A 21,003-nucleotide genomic window follows, 5' to 3' on the forward strand; every position below is an offset into this window, starting at 1 on the left:
TCTACTACATTTCAGATATGATCAATTAAGATTTAACATTTCTGTTGTTGCTAATTGAAAATAACATGTAACAATAACAAATCAGTTTTAATACAAATAACAACTTAACAATATAAAATATACAATTTTAACATCATGCAAGACGTTAAGGGAAGAAAACATAACTACACTGACAATTATAGCAGGACAACTAGATTTCATTCACTATCGTTATATCAGTGAAACTTGACAGAAACATTAAATTTATATTTGATGCAGGAATATTAACGACTGTACATAAAAAACCGACATTAAAAAAATAGTTCAAAACAGTAGGGTTTGCGTCGAATCTTAAACACTCGGGCCCAATTCAACACTTTTTACAAAAGAAGGACCAAGTATTCATGAAACAAACTTAAAGCTGGGACAAGACGGAACAAACGGATTTTAGGAAATATTTCAACAAAAATGAAAAACAAACAATTTTTTAAAGTTGTGTAAAAAGCTGTAAAAAGGTATATACTTGCATGCCAGCAGACGAGTATGTAGGACGGAAGTATCAAAATGGATTTACAAAAAGAGAAGCAAATTCATCATACTATATCTAGATACAATGTAAATCAACTAGTATATTGATATACTAGTATATATACTAGGCAATGCCTTCTTAATGTTTTATAAGGCCAAGGTTCTGCTATGTATCAGTAGTTTCAGCATACTCTTTGATTCGAATTTTATCGCCTTTGGAGTCTTTAGAGAAATGTACATTAGAAAAATTTTCCTTCCACTGACTTGGGCGATGCTGAAACATATAAAAAATATATTTGAATTTAACTTACATATTTCAGTTTGTATATATTGCTGTTCTATAGTGCAACTTGAACATCCAAGTTTATTGTATGATAAAGCTAACAAGCAAGCTTTTCAATCCATTACATTTTACTTTTTGTCCGAAACAACAATTGTGTAAAAATGGTTTTCGCCTTATTTTTGAGTGTTTGTATTGCGTTTGTTTTTGTATGTGTTTTTTTTTTGTATGAGCAAGACGGTTTCAGCATTTTTGCAAAATACAAGTTTATTTGTTTATTACCTTGATGATCCACTGTCCAGGTTTTGACGTCGGATGAGTTCTGGCATATATAAAAAAAGCAGCAACAAAAACAATGATAAGCGCAACAGCCGTTACCATGGGAACGACGATCATCGCTGTCTTTTTCGAACCTAAAGGAAAGAAAACAAGACATGTTGCGATTCCCAACATATATAATTAATACATTTATACCAATATAACGTTTAAATAATCCTTAAGTTTTGGGTAATCCAAACATCAAAAACAAAAATAACAGAATTTGACTTGGAACATGATTGGCTGGTTCTCTTTAAGCAAACCAGGTTATTTTGAATAACCTTGCTTGGTATTGTCACGTCGTCTTCGTTGATTGATCTGCATTCCGGGATTCAAAGAGTAATCAAGGGAACCAAGGTTATAGCGGTAATAAAAAGAATGCAATGCAGGGACAAAGACCAGACATGGAAAACAGACACACACAACAAAGAACATAAAGTGACTAAAATCATACACACATAGAGCAAAAGCAAATGAGCAACTCGGACTCCACTAAAGACTGGGAGCATGGACCAGGTGCACCGGTAGGGTAAGCGTCCTCTGCCCCGTTGCTCATAAAAAGTCAAGTCCGGGGTAGACGGAAGAGGAAAGGAAAACTATGACACGTTGAACATGGCACAGATGTATACACCGTAACGCTCCACGATTTCATGATGGCGACCATAAAACTTATGTAGTGATGACTTCAATCGTGTAGCAATATAACCCTATTCCAGAAACCTTTTTGTTAGAATTCTAGCGCGATACAAAAAGTCTGCGTAGTTTTGGCAAGCTCTGGCATAACGTATGAGTTGTGATATGAACACTCCATACGCAGGTGCTGTAGGGATGTTGCCACAGATGAAAGGAAAGTTGACAATTCTGAATGAAAAGTCATCACGTTTTTCGTAAAGATTGGTCAATAGTTTTCCTTTACCATCGATTTCAAAGTGAAGGTCAAGATATGAGGCTGACCTCACAGTATCTGTAGTATCCTTTATCTCCAATTCTTTGGGGTAGATGCGATGTATCAAATTCCCAAAAATTTGGATTGTTTAAAGATAATACGTCATCCATATAGCGGAAACTGAGATTAAAGGATCTGGCCAAACGATACTCTTTCTTTCGGATCAGATCAGCTATAAAGACAGTCTCATAAGAGTGAAGGAATAGATCAGCAAGTAGAGGAGCACAATTTGTTCCCATTGCAATACCGAAATAATCCAAAACAGACAACGTTTTATTAACAAATCATAACGTTTTAATTACGAACCAATTCTTAATATTTTGACTCGAATCAAATAGAAATTAAATTCTAATCCTTTTTTTTTATTATTATTTTTGAACAGGTCATACGAAATTAAATGTCAACATTAGAAGCATTCCTTTAACAAAGCTTCTTGTTCAATAATGTTCACAAGATTGAGGAATTTAATATTATTTAACTTTCTCACGAAGAAAACACGAACACCTGAGTTAATCAGGAAATCGAAAATATTACTCGTTGTGAAGAATATTGTATACACTTATAGAATCATTATTAAATTAAGAATTCTTTCGAAAGAGCGTGACCGTTTCTTTTTTAGTCTTTCATGTCACTAATCTTCAATACACATCGGTAATTTCTTCCTCAGTAGGTGTGCTTTATTTTGTTGTTTTTTCTTTGTTTATCTGTTTGCACTTTTGTTGGATAATCAAGATATATAAGCGGCAAATATGAGTAACTCGGTCTATGTGTGTCATCTTCATTGTTTTGCGGGAAGGACATATTTCTTACTTGTTTCCAATCCATTTGGTCATCATTAAATAAAAATATGTTTTACTTGTAAATTCATTGGAATAACATTCGTATTATTGTTTTGCAGAGAGCAAGAATCCTATGTGCAAAGCAAAATCGTGATAAAAAGCAATGTCTAATAAAAGTACTTTACTAATCATCGTAAGGTTGAATAATGTTGTTTTAATTAGACGTATATTTATTCCATTATGCATATAACTATATAAGGGACACAGAATATATATACCTTCTCTTTTCTTTGATTTTGAACTCTGGGTTATCTCCTGAAAAGATTGTAAAGATAAAAGAACCAATATAATTTCCCTTTAATGAAAGTTTATAGAATTGCAGATCGAACATGTTTCGCTACCGGAATCACAAACACACACATCTTAAATTTAGCACCCAGAATCACATGGGCATGTCAAAAATTGAAAATCTATCACAAAGTAAAAAGGGATGAGTGTTTCTTCTTTCATTTGCAAAATAATTAAGCGTTGAAATGATGTTAAAGTAGAAAAATTCAAAAATGACAATACAAGTAGGAAAACGTGACTGTAATTACATTTTCATCTGTTGAGGTAAAGTAATTTACACGCTATAATTGGATTAGTATTGATTCAAAAACTTTATCACTGAGATCAGATATTCATCTTCTGGATAGCTGGTATATTATCCAGTAAAGAACTTTTATAGAGTGGTATGATCTTATAAACAACCTGTTTTCTAGCTGAAGTTATTTGATGTTTACCTCGTCGTCAGAAGTTAATATAATGCCCGGTTTAATTGTAGTAGTTTTCTCTGGTTGAGGTTTATTTGTGGCAATGTTGCACATACTGTCACTTGTAACACCCTGTTAATACAATAATTAATACATGAACAAATATTATAAGATGAATCAAAGCACCGAAGGTGCTGAAACTCGGAAGTCGCTTGGCGTGCAACCTGCAAGATACAAATGTAGGTTCCTGATGTTTATTTTTTAAGCCATGTGCTAGAGTGCCGGTCATAACATGGACTAAGGTTTGAGAATGTTTTGGTGTTGAACCCATTTTTTCTCTTGCAACCTGCAGCAAAACAAAACAAAGATGTACACAAATATCGTGAAAATAAGATTATTGCATTTGTTTACGTTCTTGAGCCCTTTAACTTGAAAAAAGGCAGCTGATGATGTTGATTGTGACGCTTCTTGATAAAATGATTTTGATTATAATACCATTCACGGGCCAAAGTTAAAATCCAACACCACCAAAAGAGAGATAACTCCAATTAAATTTTATTGGCTTTTATCTTCTTTGAAATTACTACGCAGCCAAGCGCAACAAGAGGCTCTCAGGAGCCTGAATCGCTCACCTGGTTAAATGTTTGCCTTATAAGGGCAATAACTCTAACAAGGAGTTGTCAGACAATTTTGACTCTATTTGATGCATTGGACACATTTGTAAGCCATATAATAAGGATCACTTCAGCAATTGAAAGCTATTGGCTAAACCTAACAGATTTGGAGATGTATGCAAAAATTCTGCTGTCTGACCCCATTGTTCTTTTTTTAGAAACGGCAGCAATGTTTTTTCAGCGATCAAAAATCTGTCATTTCGTTAAGAATACCCTATAAAACAAAAGTGTCAACTTTCATTGAATTCTGCAGAGCAGTTTCTGAGGAGAAGATTTTTTAAAGTAATAACATCATAAACAGAAAAAACTCCAAAAAGGGCAAAAACTCCAACATGGGTCAACAAATTTTCACCAACTTTGACCACAGATAGGATTGATCTCATCATGCTGAACACTTTTACCCCATGTAAGAATTCGGCTAAACCAAACGGTTTTGGAGATAAATGCGAAAAACTATTGTCTGACCCCAATGTTCTATTTTTAGTAACAGCGGCCATGCTTTATAACAGATCAAAATTCCAAAAGGTCGTTTTGTTAAGGATGCCCTTTAAAACAAGAATGCCAAATTTCATTGAATTCTGTATAGTAGTTTCGGAGGAGAAGATTTTTTTAAAATAATTACATTAAAAACAGCAAAAACTGTCCAAAAAGGGCAATAACTCCAACATGGCTTAACATATCAAAATGAAGATTTTAACACAGCTAGATCTCATCATGCTGAACACTTATAATTCGTCAAAATTTGACTAAACCTAACGGTTTAGGAGATATATGCGAAAAACTACTGTCTGACGCCTATGTTCTATTTTTAAAAACAGCGGTCATGTTTTTAGACGGATCAAAAATCCCCACATCAGTTCTATGCACAATACCCGAAGGAACATTCAAAGTAAGTTTGGTTCCAATTGGTCACATGGTGTCAGAGGAGAAGTGTTTTGAAAGAAATAACATTAAAAATAGCAAAAAAAAACGTTGAAAAAGGGCAATACATCCAACATGGCTTAATAGATTAAAATGAAAATTTGACCTCAGATAGATCTCATCATGCTGAACACTTTTACCTAGTCAGAATTTGGCTAAACCTAAATGTTTGGAGATATATGCGAAAAACTACTGTCTGACCCCTATGTTGTAGTTTTAGTAACGGCGGCCATGTTTTTCGACGGATCAAAACTCCCCACATTAGTACTATGCAGGATACCCCAGGAAACATTCATACCAAGTTTGGATTAAATTGGTCAAGTAGTTTTAGAGGAGAAGAGTTTTGAAAAATTGTTATCGACGACAGACGACGACGACGGACGCCAAGTGATGGCAATAGTTTGGCGTCTCGATTTACAAGTTCGACAATATTTAGCTGAAAAATAACACTTAAAATGTTTGAAATATCATTCATTTGGGATATCGGTGAAATATTTAAAGTTTAAAAGAGAATCGCACATTAATTTGAAGAAAGCATTTCCGTCCGTGAAGTTATCTGCCGAAAGCCCTTTTGTTATTCATATACTTACAATACTCGAAGCCACTGGCGTGACTTCCGAGTAAAAATCGGGAAAATGTAACGGAGGTGACTGTAGCTAGTTGATATTTTAATATTATTGTTTACTTATCAAACTGTTTACGTGATTTGGCTTTGGTCATGTGACATTGTTACTGATGTAAATAGTCGTAACTTTCATTATGAGCTTGCCTCGGTGTTTATACGTTAAATGTTTGAGTCTCAGTATTTTAAATAAGTTCAGTTTATTTCAAAACGAGTTTTACCCAGATCGAGTTCATAACATCTGAGTTGATATCCTTGATTTGATTTGTTGATTCATTTTGAACTGAGTATTTAAGCGCGGTTCTTCTATAGATAGCCAGTTCAGGTGTGTATCACACCGTTTCTCTACTTCAAGACTGTTACAGTCTGTGCGTTTTTTGTTTCTGACCTATTTACGGTTGTTGCCGTTTTTTCTCAAAGGAATGTAACATTCCGGAGAATACTTTTGAAATTTTTGGCTTACTGATTTAGAGAATGATTTTGGATATTTAGGCTTCTTTATACACTAAAACATTTATACTTATTGGTTTTTTACTGTTTAAAAAAAAAATGATTACGTTTTGAAACAAAACTACCAAAGAATTTCTTACCACTAATTCAAATTATGACAAACACAACGAGTTAAAATTTGTTTAAGTCTAGAATTTCGTAATTTAAGACCGACTGGAGTATATTAAAATATGATTGAAAATTTACATCCTAAACAACTGAACCAAATACTTCTAGTAGTATAATTAAACCTGTCTAAACCTTACATGTGTTGAACCGGAAACCTGTCTAAACCTTACACGTGGTGATCCGGAAACCTGTGTAATCCACACATCTCCTAAAGTTCTTTCATATCGGTTTAAATTATGTTTTTTTTTTTTACATTTGTAAACCTTACATTTTCTTCAAACTAAACAAATTCTCCAGTTCAAAAGGGTTCGGTTTAGACTAGTTTCGCTAATGATCAGATATAATCAGAACAAAACCTTATTTTGCGTTCAATTTATTTGTATTTCCTTAATAAAAACCATAAATGGTAACCTTTTTATACAAAATTCTTATCATAGTCAAACATAAAAACGGTAATCACTTAACACAATGCAGTAATTTCATTCTGGAGTTGAAACACAAAAAGGTGATTTCGTCCTCCAATACTTACGTCTATAGAGCAATCTTTCCAAATCCATTCTTGTCTGTGTCTATCTACACCATCTGAGCATCGGGAAGCTGCATGGCACCACGAACAATCGAAGTCAGTGTTCATTGTCGTACATTCTTTACATGTTGTTGCTAAGTTACATGCTGAACAAATAAAAAAGTAAAATAGAAACAAATAGCTTTTATCAACATTAACCTATTATGGGACTGAATCTTAGTTAAAACAAGAGGCTCCCAGGAGCATGAATCACTCACCTTGTTGAATTCCGTCTTTCAAGGGCAATAAATTTAATACGAAGTTGTCCAACAATTTTGATTCAAGAAGACTTTGGTAGGACTTATCATCAGCATCATTTTAGCAATTGAAAGTTTCTATCTATCATAGTTTTCAAGATATCGGCTGAAAACTGTAAAAAAAAAAAAAAAAACTTTTTTCCTTTTCAAGGGCAATAACTCTTATAAGGAGTCGTCTGACAACTTTTATGGCTGAAGACCAATAAAGATCATTTAAGCTATTGAAAGAATTTGGCTAAACCTAATGGTTTTGGAGATATATGCGAAAAACGACTGTCTGACCCCTATGTTATATTTTAGTAACGGTGGCCATGTTTTTCGACAGATCAAAAATCCCCACCTAAGTTCTATGGAGGATACCCTTAGGAACATTCATAGCAAGTTCAATTTCAATTGGTAAAGTAGTGTCAGAGGAGAAGATTTATGAAAGAAATAACATTAAAAATAGCAAAAATAAAAACGTTGAAAAAGGGCAGTAACTCTTAACATTGCTTAACGGATTAAAACGAAAATTTGACAGCAGATAAATTTCATCATGCTGAACACTTCTACTCATGTCAGAATTTAGCTAAACTTAACGGTTTTGGAGATATATGCGAAAAACTACTGTCTGACCCCTATTTTCTATTTTTAGCAACAGCGGCCATGTTTCCGACGGATCAAAAATCCCCACATTAGTTCTATGCAGGATACCCAAAGGAAGTTCATACTAAGTTTGGTTCCAATTGGTCAAGTAGTATCAGAGAAGAGTTTTGAAAAATTGTTAATGACGACGGGTGACGACGACGGACGACGACGACGACGGACGCCAAGTGATGGCAATAGCTAAAAAACGACGTTTCATTCCCGACAAAATATCTGACCTGACTTTTCCATTTAAAGGTAACTAATGGTTACTAAGGGCGTTTGTTTTTAGATTCAATGCATGTGCTCTGCAAGACGAGATATCAGTTGAATCTTGTATAAAAAGTCGAGTTTACAAAAAATTCAGTCATAAGTAGTTACGTCACAATAGAAAAACCTGCATCCTTTTCTAAGTGTAAAATTAAACGTATATTATGCCGTCAAAATACTCTGATATAATACACAAATACTGCCTGCAGTTGAAGATGTTATTCTAGATTACCACACGAAGGAAGAATATCGCCCGAGACGAAGTCGAGTGTGATATTCTTATCTGGGTGTGGCTTTCTAGTTTAGCATCCTTTGGAAAGATTGTTTTCTTCGGGTGCTATGGGATTTGATGTTTGGATATGTATTTAATTTAGTTTTAGAGCAAGCTAACAAATATAACTTCATATTTCTATAATCGCTTGGACCGAACGTGAAAATTATGCGACATTCACATCGCTAGACAATCTGGGTTTTCTCTGTACTTATTATTTCGTATAATAATTTGCAATATCACTTGAAAACAAATTCACCCGTGCTTTCTATGGTCATGGAAAATCATACAAAAATTAGCTATGTCAAGATCGCATTTGCTTCTCTTTCGGTCCAAGCGAATGTTAATATTTGGAGTTTGGATGTACAGTTCCTTGTTTTGATTTAATTAGAAGTGTTTGGAGATTATACATGTATATATTTATACGATTAATGTTTTGTTAAGTGACTGCTGAGCCGTAAATAGTAATATGTTCGATTATATTTGAAAAAAAAATGAGTTGAAGCGAGGTACTAAGTCTTTGATCACCCTTTACGTGTTTATAAACTAGTCGGCCTACATATTTGATAGTCTGTTGTTTTTGTTTCGACAGAGCAGAACGGAAATGATAAGACAAATTTCCGTTTCGAGCGGTATACTACCCTCTTGAACTAGCTGAAGAAGGATGGTATACCAGAATAGATTATTTTTGTAAACCCATGGAAAACGTTAAATATTGCATGAAGTATAATACATGTAGATACTAGGCAGATCATATGATGTGACCGGCACGGAGTAAATCTTTTACACCAATAGTTTGAGTTTCAGTATAATACTGAACTTACGGTTTTAAAGAGAACAGGAATTTTTTTCTGATTCAAAAATGGATGACTCAGAATAAATTTTTCCCTTTTATTTTAAGTTTCGAAACACTACATATAGAGGCAACAATTCCTGCTTTGGGACATTCGCAGAAAATGCAGCGGGTTAAAGTACGTTGGCGCGATCACTTCCCTGAACCCCCTTTTAAATCTGGCCATTGTGGACAATTAAACATACCTAAAATCAGTTCAAAAAGGTCCGAGTCCGTGGCCACAAACAAAGAACTACTAGCAGTTAACTGACATACTAGCTCCAGACCAGTTTAAACCTACAGAAAGGTATGTCCTCATCGTATGTAATATAATCCTAATTCTTCCCTTGTGGGGTTGAGAATCACGGTACATCATAAGTCATACAATAAGGACACAACCTATGTCATGAAGGCATTATTACTATGTTAAATCACCCTTACTTGGAACAGGATTCAAAATTATGACCATATCATCTGTGATGTCCGTTACATTAAATGCTACATCATGGTATTTGAAAATGAAGCGTATATATCCTACAACACAGATATAAACAGTTTTATACATCATTTCATAAAAGAATTGTACAGTCAAAAGATATCTTAAAATTATCTTCCACTTAAAAGCGTTGATATGTGTTTTTTTATTGGTTTTTGTATGACCTATATTTTCGTAATGTAATTAATATAAAATTTTTTGTAAATATCTGCTTAACACAACTTGACAGGTTTCCAAAGAAATCTGATTTGGTACAAATACTTACGCTTAATACTTATGAACATATAACATCATAGCTAAATATTTTAATGCGATATCAAAGTTTAAAGATCTGATTAACAAACATAATGATAATTCAGAAAGTCAAAAATGTTCTATGGAGACTATTATTATCTCGTGCACCAACTTACCAAAGAAGCTGTTTATGTCATAATAAAATGCATCAGACAATCCGATCTTAACAGGCCATGCGTCTTGAGAAATATTTGTTTCTGGAATCTAGAATTATATCATAATGTAAACACTAATACTTCTCTATAGTTTTAAACAAACATAATTGTTGCTTTTATATATAAAAATCAAACCAATATTTGAAGGTGTTCAAAATCATTTCCAAGGCTTAGCAGTCGTTTTTTTAAAGCAAATAATTAAACTTGAATCAATATAAAACAGATATCATATCTTCTAATATACTAAATATGTTCCAAGTATCTGTATACGTTATTGCTTTCGTTGATCATTGTGAGGGTATAGTATAATACAACGGAAAACACATGTATCACCATGAATAAATGAAATTCATTTAATAACTTTAGAAAGTATTTCAAAGTAAAATAAAATGTGATTACGGGGCGCCGAATGGGACGTGATCTTTTTGTAATCAAAATCAATTTTGTACACACAAAATTGAATTCTGTCATAACAAAATAATTGTTGTCGTACAAAACTGTTATACATACTTGTTTTATGATCACTTAAATTTTGTAATGACAAAATGTAATTTTGTAGACAAATTTTGTCAAATAGGTATACAAATATTAAGTTATTTGCATAGAAAATTGACTTTTGTTACTTGATATGGAAATTAAATAACAAAGTCAATTTTGAGACAAAATTGAAATTGTATGCAAAATGTTGATTAGATTAGTTAACATCCTGTGATTTTGTAATTAAAATTAATTTTTATGGAGACAGAAGAGAAAATTTAACACATAAGTCATTTTTGTATACAAATTAGTTACATGTTACAGAATCCTTTGCATATGCAAATGAATTCTCTCATCACGATTCTGCAAGGCGTCTCATCGGATATATAGCAACCGCTGGTCTCGCAGATTTTCGATTACTTTGAGCAAGGGCATATCATATGGTTGATGCGCTATTCTGCAAAAGCAAGTAACACTTTATTAGGTATTACTTACTATTGAACAATAGCTCTTCACCCATATGATATGTCCTTGCTCGAAGTTATCGGAAATCGGAGACCCACGATCACTATATCCAATGAGATACCTTCTAACAAAATCGCGATGAGAAAATTCATTTGCATATCCAAAGGATTCTCTACACTAATTTGCTTAAAAAAATGCATTTTGTGACACAAAATTGACTTATGTGACTTAAAAATGACTTTTGTGACACAAAAGTGATCGAATTTAAATTGCATGCAAAAGTGATTTTGTTATGACAGAATTCAATTTGTAAACACAAAATTGACTGTTGTCGTAATATTTCTCAGTTTTGTATGCAAATTAGTTCAAAGAATCCAAACTAAACTAATTTGTATACAAAATTAACTTTTGTTACCCAATATTCAAATTAGGTAACAAAAGTGAAGTGTGATACAAAAATGAATTTTGTCATGATAAAAGTAACTTTTGTCCACTGAAAGATTACTTTGTTTGACATAATTTAAATTTGTAGTATGTTATAAATTTTGTTAACTCATCTTTGTTGACCAAAACACACTTTTGTCTGTACAAAACTCACTTTTGTCTGTACAAAACTCACTTTTGTCTGTACAAAATTGAATTTTGAGTACAAAACCACAAGAGTCCCATTTGGCGCCCCGTAGTGAAAAGATATATGTACAACTCACTGTCTTGTAAGCAAACATAATTGTTCCATTCTTAAATATTGTGGTTTGGAAAGTGTAATTGCCATCTGAAATATAACAATTAAATTAAATGGGCAGTATAAAAAGCAATTGTCCCCGACTTTACAAAGTACTATTTCTGTTTTGGTCTTTGTTTCATTTGTATTAACCTAATTTTTCAGGCTACTTTTGGCAATATTAAAAAATAATTGACTTTTTATGAAAAGTTCTGGAAATTATTATTTTTATTTCGATAGACGGATTGTTTCTTATACTTACTCTCTTCTTGGTCATTTAATTCCACGTTTCTCCATTCTATAACAAAGCTACTACCTGTAAAAATCATTTAACTTCCAAATACTGTTTAGTGTCATAAACAATGTCATTAATTAAAGAATGAGTTTCAAGGTTTCACTGTCTAATGAATAATTTTATGATCTTTGAAACCGAATAAAAAATCATCTTTATCTAAATTTTAAAAGAGAAAAGAAAGAATATATATATATATTTGTATAAAACAAACTGTACTAAAATGTTTAACAGAAAATTTATCAATCATGCTTTTTTCGTATATTTACGTACATTTATACAACATTAACAAAGGCAATTTTTCAGTCTGAAGTGTATTCTTTACCAGGCATGTCATGAATTCTGTTTTCACATGGCACTTATCAGTAGCGTTGATGAAACGGTTTTACAATTTAACAAATGTCATGATGTTGCTATCAAGGGAACCAACATAACATTTATCTAAAGATTTAGCCGTCGAGGCAAACCATTAAAAGCACGCATTTTTAAAAAAACAAATGCAACAAGAGGATAACAAATACTATGAACAAGTGATAAAGAAAATGACGTATACTTTAGTACAAGAGATATATCGATTGTAACATTAAACAAACCGTCATCCTTGTACAGTATTTTGGAGTAGTTTCCTGTCGTGTCAAAATTTGCCATCAGTGGTGCAATGTAATGAGAAAAAGCAAAATCCAGATTCGAATGAATGAAGTTGCTTATATACAAAAACCCTGAAATTAAAATAAAAGATAGAATCGTTGTTTTAAATTAGGACCACATGACAGAAACGTACACAATCTTGACCCTAATGAACTAGGCCTGCTAGAAACTAGACGATTTGTAAAGTTGTCATCGTATTGTTATCACAAACAAACTTAAAAACTAATGAAAATCTATCCTCGAAATGAGAAGATTTTATCATCACATTCAAAGTTTTGGTGTTTCATTTTTTAAAATTATTTTCATTTATTTATTTTAACATAAACAAGGATTTAATCATTAAACACATTTTTTTTTTATTTGACTTTCATCATCATTAGCATAGATACCTACCTAAAGGGGTAATTGCAAATCTGTCAATAAAATGACCATAATAAGGAAACTTGAATGACGTGTTTACAAACTGAAAAAAAAAACCCAAAATATTAACTTTTATAGATGTGTTGTTACTGTTTGTCACACATGTACGATCATTTTTTTACTTTATAATTACTATAAAATAAATACTAAAACATATTGAAAATATTAAAAAATGCATTGAAATTGAAACAAAATAAAATGATAACAACATTTTTACCGCCCCACTTGGATAAATTATTCTGATTCTAAGCTAATAAGTCGTCGTGCTACCTCTTATTTGTTGGCCGTTGGGTTCAGTGTGTCTCAGCGGGGAGCATGCACACTTTTACGAGATTTCTGAGGTGGTTTATTACAGTTAGATCCGAAACATGACATAGCATCGAATAAAGAAAATCCTTTACAATGACGTTAACATAAACGGAAACGGAAATGATGACAACATATCTAAATATGGGCACATGTAAATCACACGGAAAGAACAACACAAAATGTCTCAAGATAAGTAAGCAAATGTAACAAACCATATCGATGTACAGATGCACGGACAAAATACATAACTTTATGCGCAATCAGGTCTGTATAAAAAGCTATGTGTATTTATATATTGTAGGTCAAACACTAAAATCTTGATTTTCAGAGAGAGCCTTAGTTCTAAAATTGCAAAATATACCAAACTTGTCAAGATTATTACGGTTATAATGAAGTAACATGAATAAGCGGGCAAATAGATGATTAAACATAAAATATACCTTATAATCTGGTTGCTACAAAAGAAATTAAAACAAAAATTAACATAAATGTATAATATATTTACAATTAAGAAAAAATTTAGACTGTCTGAGTTCGTTCATATATCTTTAATCGTTATGGGCCGATTTCAAACAAAAGCAACTCTAAGAAAACATTTATTTAACTTGAATTTCCTAATATTTTGGGGAGTTTGTTACATGTTTTTTGTAAAGAATTGCTATCAAGTTCATGCAACATTTTTTGTCAAATACAAATCGGAAAAGAATACAGTAAGAAAACATTTTAGCGATCTTTTACTGTTATTACTCTAATTTTAATATGTACATCCGGTATGTGAGATTACTTGTCACTATTCTTGCCACGGTATTTGGAAATGAAGTGAAGTAAACAGAATGTTACAGTATCACATGATAACAATATCAGCAGACAACTTCTTAACTGAATGGTACTGGCATCTAACGAAAACTTTACACTCAAATCTGTACTCCAATCCTGGAGTCGTACTCGGATGCGTGCGGTATATTCGGTCTCGCTAAATTGACAATGGTTTGACAGGCCAAAAATGGGAAAACATACTTCCACTAATAAATTCTTCAATAAATATTAAAATCAAAATTAAACTTTTGAACTTTAACTTTTATATACGGCTTCAGTTATGAATAGCGGTTTTTCCGACTATGAAACCCGAAAAACTGATTGCAAAAATAAGTTGTTTTTTTTTTCAGAATATTAGATTAAATGGTTTCTCTCTCTGTCACACTTAGCAACATACGGCTAGCATATCTACATAATCTCAAAAGGTGGGTTCACAACGGTTGGGATGGAAGGGGGTCTGCGGTTGACAACAATCTATTTTTCTTAGTATGGAATTTTTTTTGCGGTGTTGTATATGGCATTTAAGTTAACATCTTTGGCGAAATATTGTCAGTTTACATAATATACCTATACAGTAGACTCCGGCTGGTGATTTGGTTTGACAGAATAGAGATTAAAACGAGTGATGGAGAACTTTAAATTTCTAATGCAACACCTGCTGAATTATATACCTTGCTTCGTTGTTAAAGTGTAATATATAGTAGACTTAGGTGGCTATAATTTTATCACAAATTATTTTGAACCCTAGTTAAATGATCGGTTGTAATTCAAACTTACCGAATCAACCTTATGTTTATCGTTGGACAGTTCATGCTGTGTATTACCCTGAAGCTTATTCCAGAAGTGTCCCTTTGGGTCTAAGAATATTTTAGACGTGTAATACGTATGGTGGTCAGTTGTCTAAAAACAGAAATTCTTAGTTAAGGCAATATATATATATATATAATGGTCTGAAAAAATCCCATATGGTGTTGCCATAGATGTCACAGCAGTACGAGTTCGAGTCCCGCGGAGGGAACGACCAAAACTTTGCATCGCAAATTTGACAGTTCTAACATCGTTGGGAATTTTTCAGACCATTCTATACGTTTATCTTCCCTGTATCAATTTGATCCGATGGAGCAGTGTAGCAAATAGAGTCGTCACATTCTGAGACGTTATATATATATATATATATATGTGTCATTTTTTATGTAACACATGTTAAATGTCAATTTAAAGGTAAAATGCAATGTGTATTCCTTAACACGAAAGCATTTGCTCGTTTGAGAGCATGTCGATAATTATGGAACGCGAATGTATACGACTATAAAATTAGATATCTAGGGTGATGTAAATGATATACAACCTATCAAGTAAGGCAAAAAACTTAAATATGCGTAGAAAACATGAAATACCGGTTGTTGTAAATGAAACACATAAACCGGACATTACGACAATATCAAAATTCTACTGCGTTCTTTTATTTTCAATTAAATATAATTGTTCCAGAAGTGAGTTTCGTCATTTTTTTCTTACTCTATACTGTCAAAATAATTGTATGGTGCGAAGGTTACACGGTACATTCTTAAAGTTTTGTATTTTTAGATGTAAAAACAACCGTACACAGGGTAAGAGGGTACCCCCTTTCATTTAAGAGTACTAATCAGAAAAAAAATGAAGTACCATTTGAGAAAACAACAAATACAATACCGTATTAGTATTTTTTGGTTGTGCAGTAGTTGTTTGCTCTTGTGCTGTAGTTGGACGGTGTTGTGCTGTGGTTGATTGCTGTTGTGTTGTAGTTGGACGGTTATGTGTTGTAGTAGATTGCTGCTGTGGTAGGTTTGATTGTGTAATAGCTTCTACCGAGGTCACGTTAGATGCATCTGTTGAGCTATCTGCGTTAGATCGCTTATAAATGTTGTGTTCTCTGTACTCAACTTTCCATATCTTAAAATTTCCATGGTAACTTAGTGTAAGACAACACAATGGTACTGGAATGGAAAAAGAATACAGCTAGAATTTTGACGACTGACCCTATTTTAAAACATGATACTTAACAACATATAAGGGAGACAAGAATTACTTCCATATCTTTGGTAGTTTATGGAAACAGGCAAGGGTTATGTAACTGAACCTAATCCACAGGATATCGTGATAGGAGAATACATCATATAACTTGATATTGTCTTCAAAAGGCAGTATGGTATGTATCTAGGAAGAAAAGAAGGACTTCTTCATGTTTTCTGCGTGCATTATTTGTTTCTTTTGTGATATAATATCTTCACGTCTTTCTGTGTTTCCGGTTATGTTCCCTACCGCTTTTATTATATATTTATCTTGTTGTTTCTACACACAAGAATTAATCCTTTATGGAAAAACCACGACTGTGGTGTACTAAAAGAGACCAATGCCGCATCACTCTAGCAAAAATCCGAAGTTAATTGCACCCACAAAAAAGAAAAGAAAAACAAAGCAGGTTGGTGACTCGTTTTTTATTCAATAGCAAAAATCTGCCAAATACCTCGAGATCAGAGCAAACTGAGATGAAACATGAGTTGAAAAGAAATATCTTCTTTTCAGCCAAAAATATTCAATAACGACGTGAACTGTTTTACGAACGCAAAGGATACGCATCTTTGTTTGCATCACTACGAAGACTAGAATTAACAGAAGGTTCAATTTATTTGATTACTTGCAAAAACCTTTCATAATATTGTATAACTTTTTAAATAAATGACATTACAAGATGCAAAGTTGGAGCCTAAAAGTGACCAAAAATTCCTGAAAGGAATCCTCCATCCACCTACAGTTTGGGATTTTGAAGGTCGCAAATTTCTTTATTTTTAATACATCAGCCTTTCAAAATTACACACGAGGATGTGTAATGAGTGGTTAATCAATCCACGCTGCAGCCACATATACTGTTACAGAAACAAACATGTATGAATAATAAATTAATCTAATAAAAGATAACATTATACTTATACATGTGTTGTATAACATATTTTAAGGGCCAATCTCATCCACCATTGTCAAAATATCCAACCACAAAACACCTAAGATTTCAACAATTGATGTGCAAATTTGAAAAAGAAATGTGAACGCTTAGCAACTTGTAATTTTAAGTAAAAGTCATTGTGTTCATGAGAAATGTCTTTCGATTTAAAACAGAAAAGTGGTGTTTTATCATAGTAACTATCAAATAGAGACAATGTGTTCACAGACGTTTTATAAGTAAGATGCGTGACGAGATGTAAAATCCGCCATTGAAATCCTACGACTAGGAAGTGTAAAGGGCACGCTAAGTACTTTATACAGATTATTATTTTAATTTCATGCACAGCTGAATATGAATGACCGGGAATAAAATATCAGTTACATGTAACAGTGTGAATATAAGGAAGTAGCTTTGCTACACATACACGTACAACGTCAAATAAGCTCTTTACTCATGAACGTAAAGTATGACTAGGTGTTATAAATAATATAACTTTTTGATTCATATACTCGGTTATTTGCCTCAAATAGTAAATTACCAAGTCATTTAATAAACAATATTGACTTGTATTTCATGTTGTTGGTTTTTCTCTTCTTTTAATGATATAGTATTGCAGTCTGTATAGCAATGTCTTCACATTTAATTATAGTAGTCTGTATTTAGATTTTATCACTCAGCCCTAAAGTGGTTTAGACTTTGATTATTTGAGATTTTGACAAACGCTATTACATGTATAACTATTTCAATCGGAGTGAATTGAGCAGAATATTTAATACACGTGAACAAAAAAAAAAGATTAAAATTTTGACAATGTATCATAATATTTCAAATGTTTTTTTTTATTCATAGTGTAAAAAATTATGAACAGCATACAGTAACATATAATAGTATTATTGACACCTGTTATAAACTACACACACATGTGACATATACATTGTATACATAATTCAATAATTGATTTGTCAATATATTGACTATTGAGGCCAATCAACGTGTTAAGATTTTCAGTAATGATGGAAATAATTCCAAACCAAGTAGAAACACAATGATCACTCTTCAATAAATCGATATTGGGTAAAGCATAATGTAAGTAAACGATAATACCTGAAAAAATACAAACACCAATAGTTCGCATGTAAATATAGAACTAAACTTACGTCCAGGACTGAAATTCAATTCGCCCTTAGCGTTGGAACATGAAAGTCTTTATATATGGGCTCATAGCATATGACGAAGCAGCATTTTATTGTGCTACTTAATTATATGTCACTGAATATAAACCCGAGTTATCTATGTACTTACATAAATAGAATATGTAAAAATATACACTAATATCCATCCCATTCATAATGAAAATTTGTTTATCATAATCCTTTTCCGCGGTATTTATGTAACGCTTTTGAATCGGAAGTCATCTTGATAAACCAACATTAAGCTACATGTACTACGAACTAGCAGTTCTGTGCTTATACAATCCTATGTGTATTTATAATATATTTATCGGTTATAGAATTTAAAGTTTCTTTTGGTTCAATAGTTTTCATGTAACGCAATAAAATACGGAGTCATATAATTTACCTGGCTTTGACTATTAAAAATAAATAATAAATTTTTAATCGCATTGTAAAATTATAGATAAAACTCAATACAATTAATTTAAATAATTAAAAGTGAAAGTGGCAAATTAATAAGACATCTGTTTGGTCAATTATATATTAATTGACATTTAAAATCATTTAATTTTATTATTATTCACAATTTACCTAAATGGACCCATTAAGATAATTTGGCAGCACTACTCACAATGATCTTATGAAGAAGCATCGTGATAGCCTGAACGAAGTCTTACGAAGAAAAACTAACGACCCTTGTCAGTGTACAGACACATTATTAAGAACTGTATAATCGGCATGCTGCTACACCATTACATATGATTATATGGTGTTAAATGTACTTTCAGCTGATGTTTGTTTGTTTTTTTTATATTTTTTTTTTATGTTTATATTAAAACTAAACTTTTTATGGTCATTTAAAGAAGATGATCTGAAAAGTCTCACTGCAGCACACATACTATATTTTGAAAATGTTTCAATGAAATCTGTATGTTACCCCGAAGTCAAGCTCCACGCAGCGGCACACGTTCGCTCCGTCTCTTACTTCAGTGAATTTCGAACGTCAGACGCTGTGTCGGAACTTGCCCTGAAGACAGTCCGATTTCAAATGAACAATCAAAGTCGGGTAAAAAATATCCGAAAGGGTTTACGGCTTCAATAACACATTCTTGGTCCGTCTGCAACTGTATAGTGCATAGTAGTTACTGGGATAGAGGTTGACATGAAGGGTCCACGAAGCTTTTTTTTTAAATCTTGTTCACATTTTGAAGATAACAGATCAACGTAGTTATTGTTTTCTTATGTTACAGATTTCAGACATTTTTTAGGTATATTGTTTTGTAGTAATTTCCAAAACTAAAACCCCGTGCTGCGGAAACTGAAGTTAAAGAATGTGAGACAACTTGCGTTTTTTGCTTTGGTATAGTTCATGTTTAGACAGAAGACGGTCTAATAGGAGTGGAGGATGAACAATTGGTACCCATTTAGATGCTTATTATCTGTTGATACTCAGGTTCAGTTAAACGTATTTATTGTTTATCGAATATTGTACATAGGAATGATTTGTATACCGAAATTTTGTGTAATATGACCACGAAGTACTGATATATCACCCGTTACACATAAACCTGTAGATGTACAATGATTGTATAGATAGTACACATAGAAGGAGTAATCAAGGGAACCAAGGTTATAGGGTAATCAAAAGAATGTGATCCAGGGACAAAGACCCGACATGGAAAACAGACATACACATCAAAGAACATAAAGTAGACAAACGAGGAAAGGAAAACTATGACCCGTTGAATAAATCAGTTTTCATGGTGCAGATGGATACACCACAACGATCCACGAGTTCATGATGACGACCATAGAACTTCTGTAGTGATGACTTCAATCTTGCCTATTTGTTAGAGTTCTAGTGTCTGCGTACATATGAAAAAATATTATGTATTACTTGTTGACACACTTTTGTATCATAAATTAACGAAAAAATGCGTAAGAGTCTCTAAATTATTGACCAACAAATTTATCATTTTCCGCCATTATTATTAGAATTGAAGCGCTCTCTAGAAAATTGAACAACGAACCAATACTTGAATGCACTTTATTTCAGACGGATAATAAAACCATCATTAAAACTGACTAATACCACTTTTTGATTTCCAGTTATCCCCCCTTATAACCATTACCACAGAGGGACAACAATGGATTTATCCGCAATATTTTTCACAATGGTTTAAATAATTGGTCGTCTAATCTACCACTGTCATGTATCCAAAACATTTCTTGTTAAATAGCATGGTAAGTAGACCCCATTTACTTCGAATACTGAAATTTACAACAATGTCACATTGTTGGTTGAATGCCGCAATTTGCAATGTCAATTCCTGATGCCAATTTCTATAAACGAGAGTCCCCAAGAAAAAAACACAACAAATACATAGAAGATATTTTGGGATTGCAAAGAGTAATCAAGAGAACCAAGATTCCAGCGCAAAACGCAAAACAAATGTAACCCAGGGACAGAGACCAGGCATGGAAAACAGACAATCACAACAAATACATAAAATAAACAA

At 32.6% G+C, this 21,003-nt stretch overlaps 1 protein-coding gene across 1 annotated transcript; it reads right to left on the reverse strand.

Moving 5' to 3' along the window:
* Nucleotides 1–68: 68 nt before the first annotated feature.
* On the reverse strand, nt 69–19,136 carry LOC148629960 (plexin domain-containing protein 2-like). The gene is made up of 16 exons (XM_088578841.1): nt 19,116–19,136; nt 18,470–18,494; nt 16,022–16,305; nt 15,107–15,229; nt 13,954–13,968; nt 13,178–13,247; nt 12,730–12,855; nt 12,107–12,160; nt 11,831–11,895; nt 10,143–10,230; nt 9,678–9,770; nt 6,947–7,089; nt 3,613–3,714; nt 3,109–3,145; nt 1,070–1,200; nt 69–781 (listed from the first exon to the last, which is right to left on the reverse strand). Exons 1-16 carry the CDS (start codon nt 19,134–19,136, stop codon nt 674–676), a joined length of 1,485 nt encoding a protein of 494 aa, XP_088434967.1. The 3' UTR covers nt 69–673.
* Nucleotides 19,137–21,003: the final 1,867 nt, after the last annotated feature.

The sequence above is a fragment of the Perna viridis genome, chromosome 1, assembly GCF_037379345.1.
Source record: "Perna viridis isolate PV_CMFRI_1.1 ecotype Kerala chromosome 1, ASM3737934v1, whole genome shotgun sequence".
Classification (NCBI taxonomy): Eukaryota; Metazoa; Mollusca; class Bivalvia; order Mytilida; family Mytilidae; genus Perna; species Perna viridis.

Bases quoted from the DNA above. Each gene is read 5' to 3' on its own strand.
- LOC148629960 (XM_088578841.1), bottom strand. From the start codon at position 19,136: ATGCTTCTTCATAAGATCATT. The intron at 16,306-18,469 runs GTAAGTTTAGTT...TTTCCATTCCAG, and splicing joins ATTGAATTTCAGTCCTGGAC to TACCATTGTGTTGTCTTACA. The intron at 7,090-9,677 runs GTAAGGGTGATT...TTATTTGTTCAG, and splicing joins AATTTTGAATCCTGTTCCAA to CATGTAACTTAGCAACAACA.